This window comes from Mytilus galloprovincialis, chromosome 12 (genome assembly GCF_965363235.1).
Source record: "Mytilus galloprovincialis chromosome 12, xbMytGall1.hap1.1, whole genome shotgun sequence".
In the NCBI taxonomy this organism is placed as follows: domain Eukaryota; kingdom Metazoa; phylum Mollusca; class Bivalvia; order Mytilida; family Mytilidae; genus Mytilus; species Mytilus galloprovincialis.
Window position 1 is genome coordinate 78034472 of NC_134849.1, and position 15454 is coordinate 78049925.

Sequence of the window (15454 nt, forward strand, 5' to 3'; positions counted from 1 at the left end):
CCGACAAACAGAGACATCCCAGAAAGGTTTTAACCGAACACTAAATGGTTCTTACCTTCCGACAAACAGAGACATCCCAGAAAGGTTTTAACCGAACACTAAACTTACCTTCCGACAAACAGAGACATCCCAGAAAGGTTTTAACCGAACACTAAACTTACCTTCCGACAAACAGAGACATCCCAGAAAGGTTTTAACCGAACACTAAACTTACCTTCCGACAAACAGAGACATCCCAGAAAGGTTTTAACCGAACACTAAACTTACCTTCCGACAAACAGAGACATCCCAGAAAGGTTTTAATCGAACACTAAACTTACCTTCCGACAAACAGAGACATCCCAGAAAGGTTTTAACCGAACACTAAATGGTTCTTACCTTCCTACAAACAGAGACATCCCAGAAAGGTTTTAACCGAACACTTAACTTACCTTCCAACAAACAGAGACATCCCAGAAAGGTTTTAACCGAACACTAAACGGTTCTTACCTTCCTACAAACAGAGACATCCCAGAAAGGTTTTAACCGAACACTAAACGGTTCTTACCTTCCTACAAACAGAGAAATCCCAGAAAGGTTTTAACCGAACACTAAACTTACCTTCCGACAAACAGAGACATCCCAGAAAGGTTTTAACCGAACACTAAATGGTTCTTACCTTCCTACAAACAGAGACATCCCAGAAAGGTTTTAACCGAACACTAAACTTACCTTCCGACAAACAGAGACATCCCAGAAAGGTTTTAACCGAACACTAATCTTACCTTCCGACAAACAGAGACATCCCAGAAAGGTTTTAACCGAACACTAAATGGTTCTTACCTTCCGACAAACAGAGACATCCCAGAAAGGTTTTAACCGAACACTAAACGGTTCTTACCTTCCGACAAACAGAGACATCCCAGAAAGGTTTTAACCGAACACTAAATGGTTCTTACCTTCCGACAAACAGAGACATCCCAGAAAGGTTTTAACCGAACACTAAACGGTTCTTACCTTCCGACAAACAGAGACATCCCAGAAAGGTTTTAACCGAACACTAAATGGTTCTTACCTTCCTACAAACAGAGACATCCCAGAAAGGTTTTAACCGAACACTAAACTTACCTTCCGACAAACAGAGACATCCCAGAAAGGTTTTAATCGAACACTAAACTTACCTTCCGACAAACAGAGACATCCCAGAAAGGTTTTAACCGAACACTAAACTTACCTTCCTACAAACAGAGACATCCCAGAAAGGTTTTAACCGAACACTAAACGGTTCTTACCTTCCTACAAACAGAGACATCCCAGAAAGGTTTTAACCGAACACTAAACTTACCTTCCGACAAACAGAGACATCCCAGAAAGGTTTTAACCGAACACTAAACTTACCTTCCGACAAACAGAGACATCCCAGAAAGGTTTTAACCGTACACTAAACTTACCTTCCGACAAAAAGAGACATCCCAGAAAGGTTTTAACCGAACACTAAATGGTTCTTACCTTCCGACAAACAGAGACATCCCAGAAAGGTTTTAACCGAACACTAAACAGTTCTTACCTTCCTACAAACAGAGACATCCCAGAAAGGTTTTAACCGAACACTAAACTTACCTTCCTACAAACAGAGACATCCCAGAAAGGTTTTAATCGAAGACTAAACTTACATTCCTACAAACAGAGACATCCCAGAAAGGTTTTAACCGAACACTAAATGGTTCTTACCTTCCTACAAACAGAGACATCCCAGAAAGGTTTTAACCGAACACTAAATGGTTCTTACCTTCCGACAAACAGAGACATCCCAGAAAGGTTTTAACCGAACACTAAACTTACCTTCCTACAAACAGAGACATCCCAGAAAGGTTTTAACCGAACACTAAACGGTTCTTACCTTCCTACAAACAGAGACATCCCAGAAAGGTTTTAACCGAACACTAAACTTACCTTCCGACAAACAGAGACATCCCAGAAAGGTTTTAACCGAACACTAAACTTACCTTCCGACAAACAGAGACATCCCAGAAAGGTTTTAACCGAACACTAAATGGTTCTTACCTTCCGACAAACAGAGACATCCCAGAAAGGTTTTAACCGAACACTAAACGGTTCTTACCTTCCGACAAACAGAGACATCCCAGAAAGGTTTTAATCGAACACTAAACTTACCTTCCTACAGAGACATCCCAGAAAGGTTTTAACCGAACACTAAATGGTTCTTACCTCCCGACAAACAGAGACATCCCAGAAAGGTTTTAACCGAACACTAAATGGTTCTTACCTTCCGACAAACAGAGACATCCCAGAAAGGTTTTAACCGAACACTAAACTTACCTTCCGACAAACAGAGACATCCCAGAAAGGTTTTAACCGAACACTAAACTTACCTTCCGACAAACAGAGACATCCCAGAAAGGTTTTAACCGAACACTAAACTTACCTTCCGACAAACAGAGACATCCCAGAAAGGTTTTAACCGAACACTAAACTTACCTTCCGACAAACAGAGACATCCCAGAAAGGTTTTAATCGAACACTAAACTTACCTTCCGACAAACAGAGACATCCCAGAAAGGTTTTAACCGAACACTAAATGGTTCTTTTGCTTTATCTATTTCTCCAGTCTTCATCTTTGCATGTCTAGGTCCAATAAGTTCTTTCTCAATACAAACTAACCGCGTTCGGAAATCAGTCTTGCCAACTTCTTGACCCTAAAAATAAACTAGACAACAGTAATGGGAGCCATCATAGAGAGGATTGCTAAAAAAAACATCATATCAATTGTGTAAAATTATTATTATCCAAGATGAGGTGGAATTGGTTTTTATTTATTTTTTTATTCTTTGTTTTTTTTTCAATTATTCTCTTTTTGTATGTTTTCTATTCTTTATTATTTTGACCATTATTGCATGTCCATTTTTAATTATTTATAATCATAGAGGTCAATATACAAACTAAATGTTACTTTTATTGTTTTCATGATTATTTTTGTCTAGTTTCTTGCCTACAAGATGGTAAACCTGGTATCTTCAATAGGTATATCATCATAAGAAATATCAATAAAAGCAGCTTCATACATATAAGACTTACCATAAAATATATAATATCGTAAATCAGATATCTTAACTTACCATAAAATAGATGATATCATAAATCAGATATCTTAACTTACCATAAAATAGATGATATCATAAATCAGATATCTAAACTTACCATAAAATAGATGATATCGTAAATCAGATATCTTAACTTACCCTACAATAGATGATATCGTAAATCAGATATCTAAACTTACCATGAAATAGATGATATCATAAATCAGATATCTAAACTTACCATAAAATAGATGATAATTAAATCAGATATCTAAACTTACCATAAAATAGATGATAATTAAATCAGATATCTAAACTTACCATAAAATAGATGATATCATAAATTAGATATCTAGGTACATCAATGCCATCAACTTTGTCTAAAATCATCTCCTATAAAACATACATGAACACATGAATCACTGGATGCCAAATATAGACATTTAAATTTGATTATTACATTGGTTGCAATGAATTACATTGATTTCCCAGTTAAATAAAAACTGATAATTTCAAATGTGAAATAAACGTGGTTATTTCACTCTCTGACGTCATACAACAATAGGTGTTGTCAAGATGTCGATAACGGCGGATTAAAATGAATTGAGAATGCGTAGAAAAAAGATATAGTTCCTTACATGTTTAACATTAATTCTTTTAAAAAAAGCCATTTGCCAATGTAATAAAAAGAATTCAAATATAAAAAAAAAAATTCAACTCGTGACCTAACAACACTGATAATTAACTCATGCGCTATGTGCATTCATGAATTAATGTGTTGTTCGGTCACCCGTTGAATATTTTTCTCTATTTGAATTCTTCAATAAATTATTCTATAAATATTACATGAGTGTGAACAGTGTAGTGAAATATTTTCAATAAGGATCTAGGTGTTGTTGAGGGGAATAGAAGTATATTTTAGGCTTCATTAATACATGCTTTACATTCAACTAAGTTTAAACCTGACCATAACCTGCAGTCCTATGATCAATAACCATTTTGCAAATTATATTAAAATATGAGTAACAATGCAAGAAGATGCAAGTAAAATTGTGGTACAATTGGGTAAGTGTTAAAACAAGAATTTTAAAATTTCACGAGGCAGTACGTTGACTGAGCAATGTGCGAAAGTTTATTTTTCAAAAATTGGCGTTTTCTGTGAAAACATATTTTTTCAAAAACACCTTTAAGAAGTACAAAACACTACATTATATGTAGTATCACTAATATTTCTAACTCTTTTTGTTTGGTTTCAGAGGAGATGTGTCTCAATGAAATCAATGTCTTTCTTTAGAAATATAGATTGTGGCAGGTTCTAATAAGTACAAGAAACTTGATCAGTCTGAATAGCTCACCAAGATTTTATTCAGTACATCTTGCATCAATAATAATTTTGCTGTTTAATGTATATTTTTACATGTTTTACAAATGTGACCTACTAAATTAGAATTATCAATGGGTCTGTTTTTGCATGAGAAACCTAACAGGTGCCACATGCAGAGCACAATTTTCACAATAAGGGAAGTTTAGATTTAGGACACAGTATGTTTGACGATTATACATACCCCATCCACTAGCGTATCCTTTAACGTTCTACTTAAATCTTTACGATAAGGGAAGTGTAGATGAGGGACGTGGAATACTGCATTATCTCTGTCTGCCATGTAAACCTCATTAGCACCATCAATTAACATCATGAATCTGAAACAAAGGGAAGTAATCTGAGTTTATCTGCCAAAAGGGGAAGTAATCTGAGTTTATCTGCCAAAAGGGGAAGTAATTTAAGTGTATCTGCCATAAGGGGAAGTAATCTGAGTTTATCTGCAAAAAAGGGGAAGCAATTTAAGTGTATCTGCCATAACGCCAAGTAAGCTATGTTATCAGATATAAAAGGAAAGGAATCCCTTAAGTTTATCTGCCATAAGGGGAAGTAATCCCTTAAGTTTATCTCCAATAAAAGGGAAGTAATCTAAGTTTATCTGCCAGAAGGCGAGGTAATCCCATAAGTTTATCCGCCCTAAAAGGGCAGTAATCTAAGGTTATAAGCTATAAAAGGTAATGAATCTATTTTTTTCTGCCATAAAAGGGAAATAATCTAATGTATCTGCCATAAAGGGAAGTAGTCTAAGTTATCTGCTATAAAACTAAAATAATTCAAGTGTATCTGCTATAGAAAGGATGTGATATAAGTTTATCTGCTTTAAAATGGAAGTTTTCCAAGTTTAATTCCTTAAAACAACATATATACTATATACTATATACTGGTACTATAGAAACATTGATTTTTGTGTGGATTTAATTTTGTAGTTTCCATTTATGGAAGTGATATTTTATGTAGGTTAAATTTTTGTGGGGGTTGTAATTTCTTGAATATATTCTTTCAACAAAATAAATAAAATTAAATCCTCAAAGAAAATTTCTGCTTTTACCGTATGACAGTCATAGACATGTATGACAACAAGCACAATCATAACATTAACAGAACCAATTATGCTTATTTGGACAAATTATTCTCTTTAGACATGCTACAGCCAAAATTATTGACAATATGCAAACCCAAAAATGTTAATATTAATATAAAAAAAGAAGATGTGGTATGATTGCCAATGAGACAACTCTCCATAAGAGACCAAAATGACACAGAAATAAACAACTATAGGTCACTGTACGGCCTTCAACAACGAACAAAGTCCATACTGCATAGTCAGTTATAAAAGTTTAAGTTTACTATTAATAAGAGAAATGTGTTGCAACAAAATTTTAATTGAGAAAAAAGATAGTTTATAACTAGATCTCTTTAATACAAAGACATAAATCTTTATAAATATAATTATTCATAAGAATCATCTGGTTCATCTTATATTGGACAAAATGTAATAATCAGGAAAGCAAAATTTGGAATCATTGTACTTTATAGGGAAAGCAACTATAGGTTCCTGAACAATCTTCAACAATGAGCAAAACCCATACCTCAAAGCAAGCTATTAAGCCTTTCAGTTTTTGGTTGACATCATGTCTATTTTTTTTATCATAACCATCTTACCTTGTACCATCAGCCTTCCAGCTGACTTTATATTCTTTTCTTCTCAGATAATCTAAATTGTTGATATCCATTGAAACAGGCTGAGATCCTGGGAAACCAGAACTAAAAATAGAAATATACAAAAATCTATAAATAGTCTGGAATATAAGAAATCTAAAACTGAACAATATGAAATGTTTCTATAGCCATTAGGCCTGGCTGTGTTACTTTGACAAAACCATGAAATATAATTCCAACAAGGATACAACTTTCTTGAGGTAAAAAAAAATTTGGAACCATTGAAAATCAATTCATCCATCATAGCGAGACAAAAAGTGCCCATGTGTTCATTTTAATAAGTGGCCATTTTTTCATTCTAATAAGTGGCCATGTCTTCATTCTAATAAGTGGCCATGTCTTCATTCTAATAAGTGGCCATGTCTTCATTCTAATAAGTGGCCATGTCTTCATTCTAAAAAGTGGCTACGTCTTCATTCTAATAAATGGTAATGTCTTCATTCTAATAAGTGGCAATGTCTTCATTCTAATAAGTGGCCATGTCTTCATTCTAATAAATTGTAATGTCTTCATTCTAATAAGTGGCAATGTCTTCATTCTAATAAATGGCCATTTTTTCATTCTAATAAGTGGCCATGTCTTCATTCTAATAAATGGTAATGTCTTCATTCAAGTAAGTGGCCATGTCTTCATTCTAATAAGTGGTCGTGTCTTCATTCTAATAAGTAGTCATATTTTCATTCTTATAAGTAGTCATATCTTTATTCTAATAAATGGCCATATATTTATTGTCTTGTGCCTGTGATCATTTCAAACAACCACGAAATGCTGTGCAATGCTAAACCATGTTCACATTATTCCACTAGAAAACTCAAAGACTGTATGCTAATCTCAAAATACTTTTTTTTATTTCAGAAGAAGGTTAGGTAAATCAAGTTAAAACGCTGGGTTTTCTTAAACTCTATGTAGTATCCTAGAAGGATGAAAAGTAATTAGTAATGAGTTTTTGACCTTTACCTTTAACCTAGGAAGTTGTACATACATTATGATACACACTCTGTTGTTGTTTAATATAAAGTATGAAATTATAACTGTTCTCTAGATATAGAGCAAACACAATTTGATACAGAAAGACAGGCAGACAGACTGATCACTATAGGGTGACCCATCATTTGGTGATGTCCCAATATTTTTTTTGTCACCAGACTAAAAAGATAAGTTCAATGCATTTCTACAAATCTTATTTTATTTGCATTTCAATTTTTCATTTATTCTAGGAGATTTGGTATGATTGTCAATGAGACCACTTCCCACCAAAGGTCAAATGAAGTGGAAGTAAGTTATTAAAGGCAACTGTGCAGCCTTCAACAATGAGAGAAAAACCCATACGTATGGTCAGCTATAAAAGGCTGACATGAAAAATATGAAACGATTCAATTGAGAAAAATAATGGCCTAAGTTAATTATAACAAAACAATAAATGCCTCTTTTCAAATTGTTTTAAACATTAAAGATCATGGAAAAATCTAAACATTTAAAAATTTAATCAATAAGTTGGTGGTAGTATAAAATTTTAATATAACAATATGATTACATCTTCCAATTATGATCTAAATATAAACATAATGATTAAGCTCTATAATACTCAATATATAGCTTGTATCAAAAATCTACTTTAACAACTATTAAGTGGTTTAATGATGTTATTTACATATAATATTCCCAAAAAGGATGCATATTAATAAACGGCATTGTAACAAAACTATTACATCTTTAAAATAAGGTTTTCTTTCAATTTTAATAATTGAGAGGAAAGATTTCCATAGTATACGTATTGACAGGCAGAAGGACCTTTTAAGGACATCAGGATTAGCCTTACTTTTGTGGAAATTTGGATTTTATATTTATCAGGATTTGGGAATTAATAATAAACATTTTGGAATATGGGAAAAAATACTTAAAAAAACCAGGATTTATTAGAAAAATTATTGAGGATATCGGGTATCCGTCCATGACACAAAATCAGTATATGCACAACAAAAAAAACACACAAAAAGAAAAGGAACAGCTCTGTTATAGCTGTTCTTCATCTCTAAGTCACAGTGAGGCCTTCAACACAATGCAAAAAAAAAAATATTACCTCACTACAAGTTAAGAGAGCATTTATTTTTACAGGAATTTTGGATGACCCCCAACCTAAATTGGAGTAACTAATCATAAACATTTTGAAATTGAATGATTTCATTTGTTGTAAATCAAACAGTAAGACACATTAAAAGACTTGTAGAGCTGTGATATCATTGACAAACCAGCTTTAAGGATGTACTTAGGTGAGGTTTTGGAATTTGGATCAACTGTTTTGACTCCTTGGTGTTTTTCCATACAATACAATGTAAAATATTTTGCCCCATAACACCCATTTATTTTTTCATATAAGACTTAATAGCTCATGAAAGGTCAATTACCAAAATTTTAGAAGATTCTTAATTTTCGTTCTTTTGTCTTGAGACCTTATAATACCAATGCAAATATAAGGTAAAAGTCCGAGTCAGCCTTTTCCCGCCATATTTTAAATCTCAAATATCTCGAAAAGGAGGTCCATGACCTATCAATATTTTTTGCTTAATTTTATCCTTAATTGATGCTCTACCAGCTTATGGTATCAATTTTAACTTCTTAATTTATTAATTTTCACCTAACCTCACCTAAGTACATCCTGTGAACGAGAAGTTGAAAAAAAATGAATCTGAAAACACATTACATGGTAAAGTATTATTCCAATGAAACATAATAAAATATTTCTGGAAGCTCTTATATGTCATTTCTGAGAAAAGTCCAATGGAACTGATATTGACTGACATACAGGTCATCAATGATGAAAATTATCTTTAAAATATATAGATATTTGGTAAACATGAACTTGACAAGCCATGAATCTGAAACCACTTTACAAGGTGCAGCATTTTCAAAACATGAAAGAAATTATATGAAGCTTTTAAAAGTTTTTAGTTTCTTCAGATGAAGGTCAAACAGACAGATTAGGGTAAAGCAGTTTCCTGCCCCTCTGAGATAAAAAAATAAAAATCTCATCATTTCAGTTTTTACTTATATATGAAATATTTTTGAAATCAAACACTAAAATTACCAACATGGTTTTTTTTCAAACCCGTTTGATGTGATTCTGATTTTTTTTTTTGTAGATGTCATTATGTACAGTAACACTAGTTTTGTCAAATAAGAGGTTCATCAAATATCAACAAAAAACATTTCTTCTTAATGACAAATACATGTTGTGAGCTTTTAGATTAAAAAGAAAAATATGTTTCAATCAAACATTTGTTGGCAAATTAATTGCAGCAAACCATAAATATAAAAAAAAGTATAATAATAATAAGCTCATAAATAAAGGAAATAAAATCAATTTCATAGATTCATGAATCCCCTATTCTAATTAAGTTACAGGAGACATTATTTGTTATTTGCAGTAAAAATAACTAAGAAACAATACTCCTTATAAAAGCAGATTTATTATTTTAAAATATTTATGGCATTTAGAATGAAGTTTAATGGTGAGTTTACTTAAAAACTTTTACTCACTTTGTTTTCTGTTCATATACAGAATCAAGAAAAAAAAAATTTGCAAAAGAAAACTAAACTCCTGAGATCTGAATCTAATTCACTTTTAAAATAAAGTCATCATAATATCAGGATTCAAATTTGGTAAGGCAGACACACATTGAAAAGTACTTACTGACAAAAAGCTTTTGTAAAAGGAAAATAAAGTTTATCCTGAGATAACATCTTATATATAATTCTAATTTAAATTAAATCATCATAAAAACCAGGATAAAATTTTTGTACATGGGTTGCCCTTTACACAAAAAATCTTCAGTGTAAAATTAATCATTAGTCTAAAATATTCCTTAACAATTCAACATAATATTTTTTTTGTAAAAAGATTTTTACACAAAAGATTTTAAAGATTTAAATGACTAAAATGTGTTGCAAAAGAATAGAAAAGTACAGGTATATCAAGAGATCTGAGATCTAATTGAAGAGTTGTCAAATTTAACTAATATATTGCATGCACTATACATACTGCTTAAAAACTTAGGGAAACAATCAAAATGGGTTCTGCACAATCCATACATCAAGCTCAAACTCCTATTGGGTGCCAACTGTGTGAAACTGGAAACAAGATTGAATGGAAATGTATTCAGTGTTCCTTGTTGATTTGTTCTAGATGTAAGGACAAAATTCATCCAAAGTTTAAAGGAGCCATCGATCATGAGATACTCAATATCAAAGAAGTTCAACAAGAGACCCGCGTAGATTTAAAAGTACATCAAACTAAAATGGTGATCAAAGTTGTCAGACAATTTTCTACTGATATGGGTAACATTAATTCTATGTCATCCTGTCATGATGATTCTGTTTGGTTAAACGATACTCCCAATATGGAAATAAAGCATGTAAGACTGACAGAAGACAATACTCAGGTCATATCACAATTTCATATGTCTGTAACTGAGGTGGCAGTTACATCACCTAACAACATCCTGATTTCAGTGGATAGAGCCAGACTGAAGATGATAAATGAACAATCTGGACAAATATCAGATTCTAAATACGATGTATCCCCACTGCAAACATGGAGTTTACATGTCACAAAGGATCAGAGAATTATCATAGGAGCTATTACACCAGGACCATTATTCTCTGACAACAATAGAGGTGTAGTGATGGTTTTTGATGAAGAAGGGAAACATCCTAGTGTGTACGAACATGACAACCATAACAAACCATTATTTACAATTCCACAAAAGATAACAAGCACCAGTAAAGGTATTATTTGTGTGATAGATTATATAGCTCTACCTAGCAAGAGTAGGCTGGTGTTCCTGGGACAAAAGGGAAATGTTATAAAGATATACAATGGTCATCCTGATTTTATCTCTAAAAACATGCCATTTAGTCCTACGGGCATAGTTACTACACCTACAGATAACATCATTGTGATTGATTATCTCAATGAAATACTTTATATACTTAACCAGGAAGGTGGATTCATTACCTACTTCAAGACAGAAGAATACGGAATAATAAGTCCACATTCTCTTCTTCTGTCAAAACCAGGACACTTCTTCATAGGAGGTACCTCTAAGGTTCTGCAAAGTGATGACTTTGCTAAGCTTTATGAAGTGGAGTACTCTGGGTTTTAACTATTAGTGTGACTACAAAGTGTTTATTGTTGACTGTAGCTTATCAATGTTTATCATGTTCTTTATTTTTATTTTTATCTTATTCTCATTAAAACTTTGAAATGGCAACAGTTGATTATTATTCATTAATTAAAATTAAAAATAAAAATAGAATTTTCATTGAAAAACTAGTATTTGAAAAGAAAAAGAATTAAAAGACATTCATTCATTTTCCGTTAAGAAATATTGATGATGTCATGTCACTCAATAACCTGAATTTCAGTGAGAGTTTGACCTCCTATACCTAGTGACCATGATATTAAGGAAACTGTATAAATAGGAGTGTGCTCCGTATACAAAAAGCTGCTTCAACAGAAGAATGACTAAAATTGACATACATTACATCGATTGGTCTGTATTATGTGTCTGTGTCTAAACTCAACAATGAAATGCCTTCTCTGTCTTAGATTTCAAGATACCATAATAGTTGTCTTATGACCTCTTATCTGTAATTTTAACTCCCCCCCCCCTCCCCTTATTTCCAATAGTGAAATTTTGACTGAGTTTGCATGGGGGGATACATTCATGGTAGGACAGTTAGATGTTTAGTGGCAAATTAAATGTATAGCAGGAGACATTCAGAAGACATTCAACCTGTTGATGAACCTAGTTTTGCTCATTTTGGAAGTTCAAGCAATAACCTGAGTTTTTGTAAGTTAAACCTTGATGTGCATCTTCCTAATCATTATATGAGAATTGAACTTTGGAAAAATAATGCCTCAACTAGAAGGGCTGCTTCATATCTTGATCTTTTCCTCCTTGTTGACACAGATTGATAAAAGAGGGACGAAAGATACCAGAGGGACAGTCAAACTCATAAATGGAAAAATAAACTGACAACGCCTGGCTAAAAATGAAAAAGACAAACAGACAAACAATACTACACATGACACAACATAGAAAACTAAAGAATAAGCAACACGAACCCCACCAAAAACTAGAGGTGATCTCATGTGCTCCGGAGGGGTATGCAGATCCTGCTCCACATGTGGCACCTGTCGTGTTGCTTATGTTATAACAAACCCGGTAAATAGTCTTATTCAGTAGGTCACATTCATAAAAGGGAAGGGGATTGTAGTTACGATGTAAGGAACATATCCGATATCATTTGTTATACCATCTACAAGTTATTATAAAAAAGAAGATGCAGTATGATTGTCAATGAGACAACTCTGCACAAGAGACCAAAATGACACAGAAATTAACAACTACAGGTCACTGTGGGGCCTTCAGCAATGAGCAAAGCCCATACCGCAAAGTCAGCTATAAAAGGCCCCAAAATAACAATGTAAAACAATTCAAATGAGAAAAATAAGGGGTAAGTGTTAGAGTAAGAATCTATGAAAAATGTGATTATTTAAGCTTTCCAATTGTCTGGTGTTTACATGTTTACATACGTATACAATTTTCCTTGAAATCTATGATGAGTTTATTTATTCCATGGGTTAAATATGTTACCAAGGATCAGATATGTTATCAAAGGAGCTGTAAGGATCAGTGTAGTGATAGGGTTTGATGAGGAAGGGACTCCAAGGGAGACAACTTACAAAATATGAAAATGCAATGCAACAAACCAATTCATCACAGGATAATCAGTACTAATAATGGTATAACATCTATGTGTTAGATAGATATACAATTATCTGGATTTTTTTTCCCCAGACAAATAAAATCATAAACTATAATGCTGGTATCTTTGACCAAGTCTTTTTTGTAAGTAGTCACTTTTCCTAATCCTTTGAGTGAATATTCTAAAATCTAAAAGCTAGTACAAAAGCAATGATAGCAAAATAAAGGGTTTCTTTCAACCTTAGAACCCAACCCCCCAATTATGGATCTGTCTCTGGTCATCTCTTTGCCAGTTTTATCATTTGGCTGTGTTCCCTTTGTTATAACCACAATCTATTCCTCTTTTCCTTAATTGTCAGATTTTCAATACGTCTCACTTGAGAGTTCACCCCTAGTTTTTTGTAGAGTTCCTGTTGCTTACAGTGTGCAGAAACAATATCAAAGTAGATGTGTTGTGAGATCAATAAATTCTCACCTGAAAAATTCTATTTGTAATTCTATAATAGTCAGGTGTAATCAAAAACAATACACAAACTGCAACCCACAATATATTTTAAAATGTAAAAGTTGCAACTTTTCTATACCAAAAAAAATAAACAGATTGATTAATCCACTGCATCTATTTTGTGCATATTCAGAACAACAATATATGCAGGCAGGAAATATTCAAATATGGATGATTGTCAAAAGAATGTAGCCCCACTTTATACCCTTGCCAAAAGTGGAATGAGTATACAATTAGGAGATAACTGTATTGTATTTTAAGCTCCGACGGCATCAATTGGGGATTTGATGGTCGCAAATTAAGTTTACTGGCGACGCTTTAGCGGAGACAGTAAACGGGTATTTGCGACCATCAAATCCCAAATTGATGCCGTCGGAGCTTAAAATACAATGTTGTTATCTCCATTCTAATGAAACTGACAGAAAACAACGTTAAAACATGTATTTAAAATCTGTCATATGCCGTCTGCGCTTGCGCGTACGTCCCATAGCATCAATTGTCAATTGATGCCATGTAAGAAAGTGACGTTATCCAATCAAAATGAACATTACAAACATTGTTGCATTAGAATGTTGTTTAATGTCTGGTATGCTTTGTGCATACGTTGTCAAAATTTACAAGCACATATTTTTAGTAATTGTCGCTTTTGTCCATCCAAAATTATTCCCAGAATTTTCAAAGCCAAAACTCTGTTCTCTTTTACCTGATCTTGACATTACAAAAAGCTACTTATTGACCAATGTTTACTTGGTATACATCTTGTACTATAACAGGTTAGATTTGCCTACACTTCAAGAGCTTTTGAGATCATCTTAGTTTTTGATGTGTATGTATTGCTCAGTCTATAAATTCCTGAGTAAATTCCTGAGTAATGCTTTGTAGTGCCTTAGGTTTAGTTTGTTCTTCTTTTTAATCTATGGTATTAGATTGTACCATGATATATCAATTGCCTATTTTTAACCACACATATTATTTCTTTGCCAAATGGAAAAGTATGCTAACCGTTAAAAAATTTGACAGGATAAATGAAATTCAAAGGAGACTTACATAAACAAGTCAAAACAGTATAATTATTTTGCACACAATACTTGCCAAAATGATCTATAACAAGAATGTGTCCATAGTACACAGATGCCCCATTGGCACTATCATTTTCTATGTTCAGTGCACCGTGAAATTGGGGTAAAAAATCTAATGTGGCATTGAAATTAGAAAGATCATATCATAGGCAACATGTGCACCTAATTTACAATTTGATTGGACTTAAATTTCATCAAAAACTTACTTGACCAAAAACTTTAACATGAAACGGAACTGATGGACGGATGAACATACGAAAAAAAATGTATGCACTGACCAGAAAACATAATGCCCATATTAAATGGGGCATAAAAATCTTAAACATCAAGGGATTATATTTCAGGTTTTTTTTACTATATATACATACGGTATTTATTCTAATAAACGCCCCGGGGGCGGAGACAATTTCCGAAAGGGGGGCGTCAATTAGAGAAACGAATTTCGTACCTTACTTCATTGACCTTTACCTGAATTTTGTTGAAACAGACTATAGTAACATACACGTGTTTCCATAATCTATAAATAGTGTTTATCAGTAATGTGACCTCATCAAATAATTTGTTAAAATTTTCGAATGAACAAGCGTGCACATCAATGGAACATAATTTCAACAGCGTACTGTGTAACTGACAGATCTATTTTTGGAACTTGTACACACTGTGTTGGATTATCGGAGTGGATTAAAACATGGGCATTATTGATTTTTCGTTTCATGTTTCTGAGTGACCGGGTCGATGTCTTTGCAATATTGTAATGGGTTAGTTTCAATTTTATTATTTATGGGGGCGTTTATTAGAAGTCTAAAGTTCTGAACGCACGATTTTCGGTAGGGGGGCGTTAATTAGAAAGGGGGCTTTAAATAGAATAAATACGGTACATTTCTTTTATTGATATATACTAAGCAATGGTATCAGTTAAA

At 33.0% G+C, this 15454-nt stretch overlaps 1 protein-coding gene across 2 annotated transcripts in view; it reads right to left on the bottom strand.

Annotated features, from left to right (window-relative positions):
• Positions 1-15454, bottom strand: part of LOC143054929 (mRNA-capping enzyme-like) — a 46402-nt gene that overhangs the window by 18584 nt on the left and 12364 nt on the right. The window contains exons 10-13 of one of the 2 annotated variants that reach the window (XM_076228027.1): positions 6124-6225; positions 4646-4781; positions 3402-3473; positions 2569-2696 (exon numbers count right to left, since the gene is read on the bottom strand). In XM_076228027.1, the coding sequence (XP_076084142.1) occupies positions 2569-2696; positions 3402-3473; positions 4646-4781; positions 6124-6225 (438 nt within the window). Of the gene's footprint in view, positions 1-2531; positions 2697-3401; positions 3474-4645; positions 4782-6123; positions 6226-15454 lie in introns of both variants that reach the window. The other variant, XM_076228025.1, reaches the window with a different exon arrangement.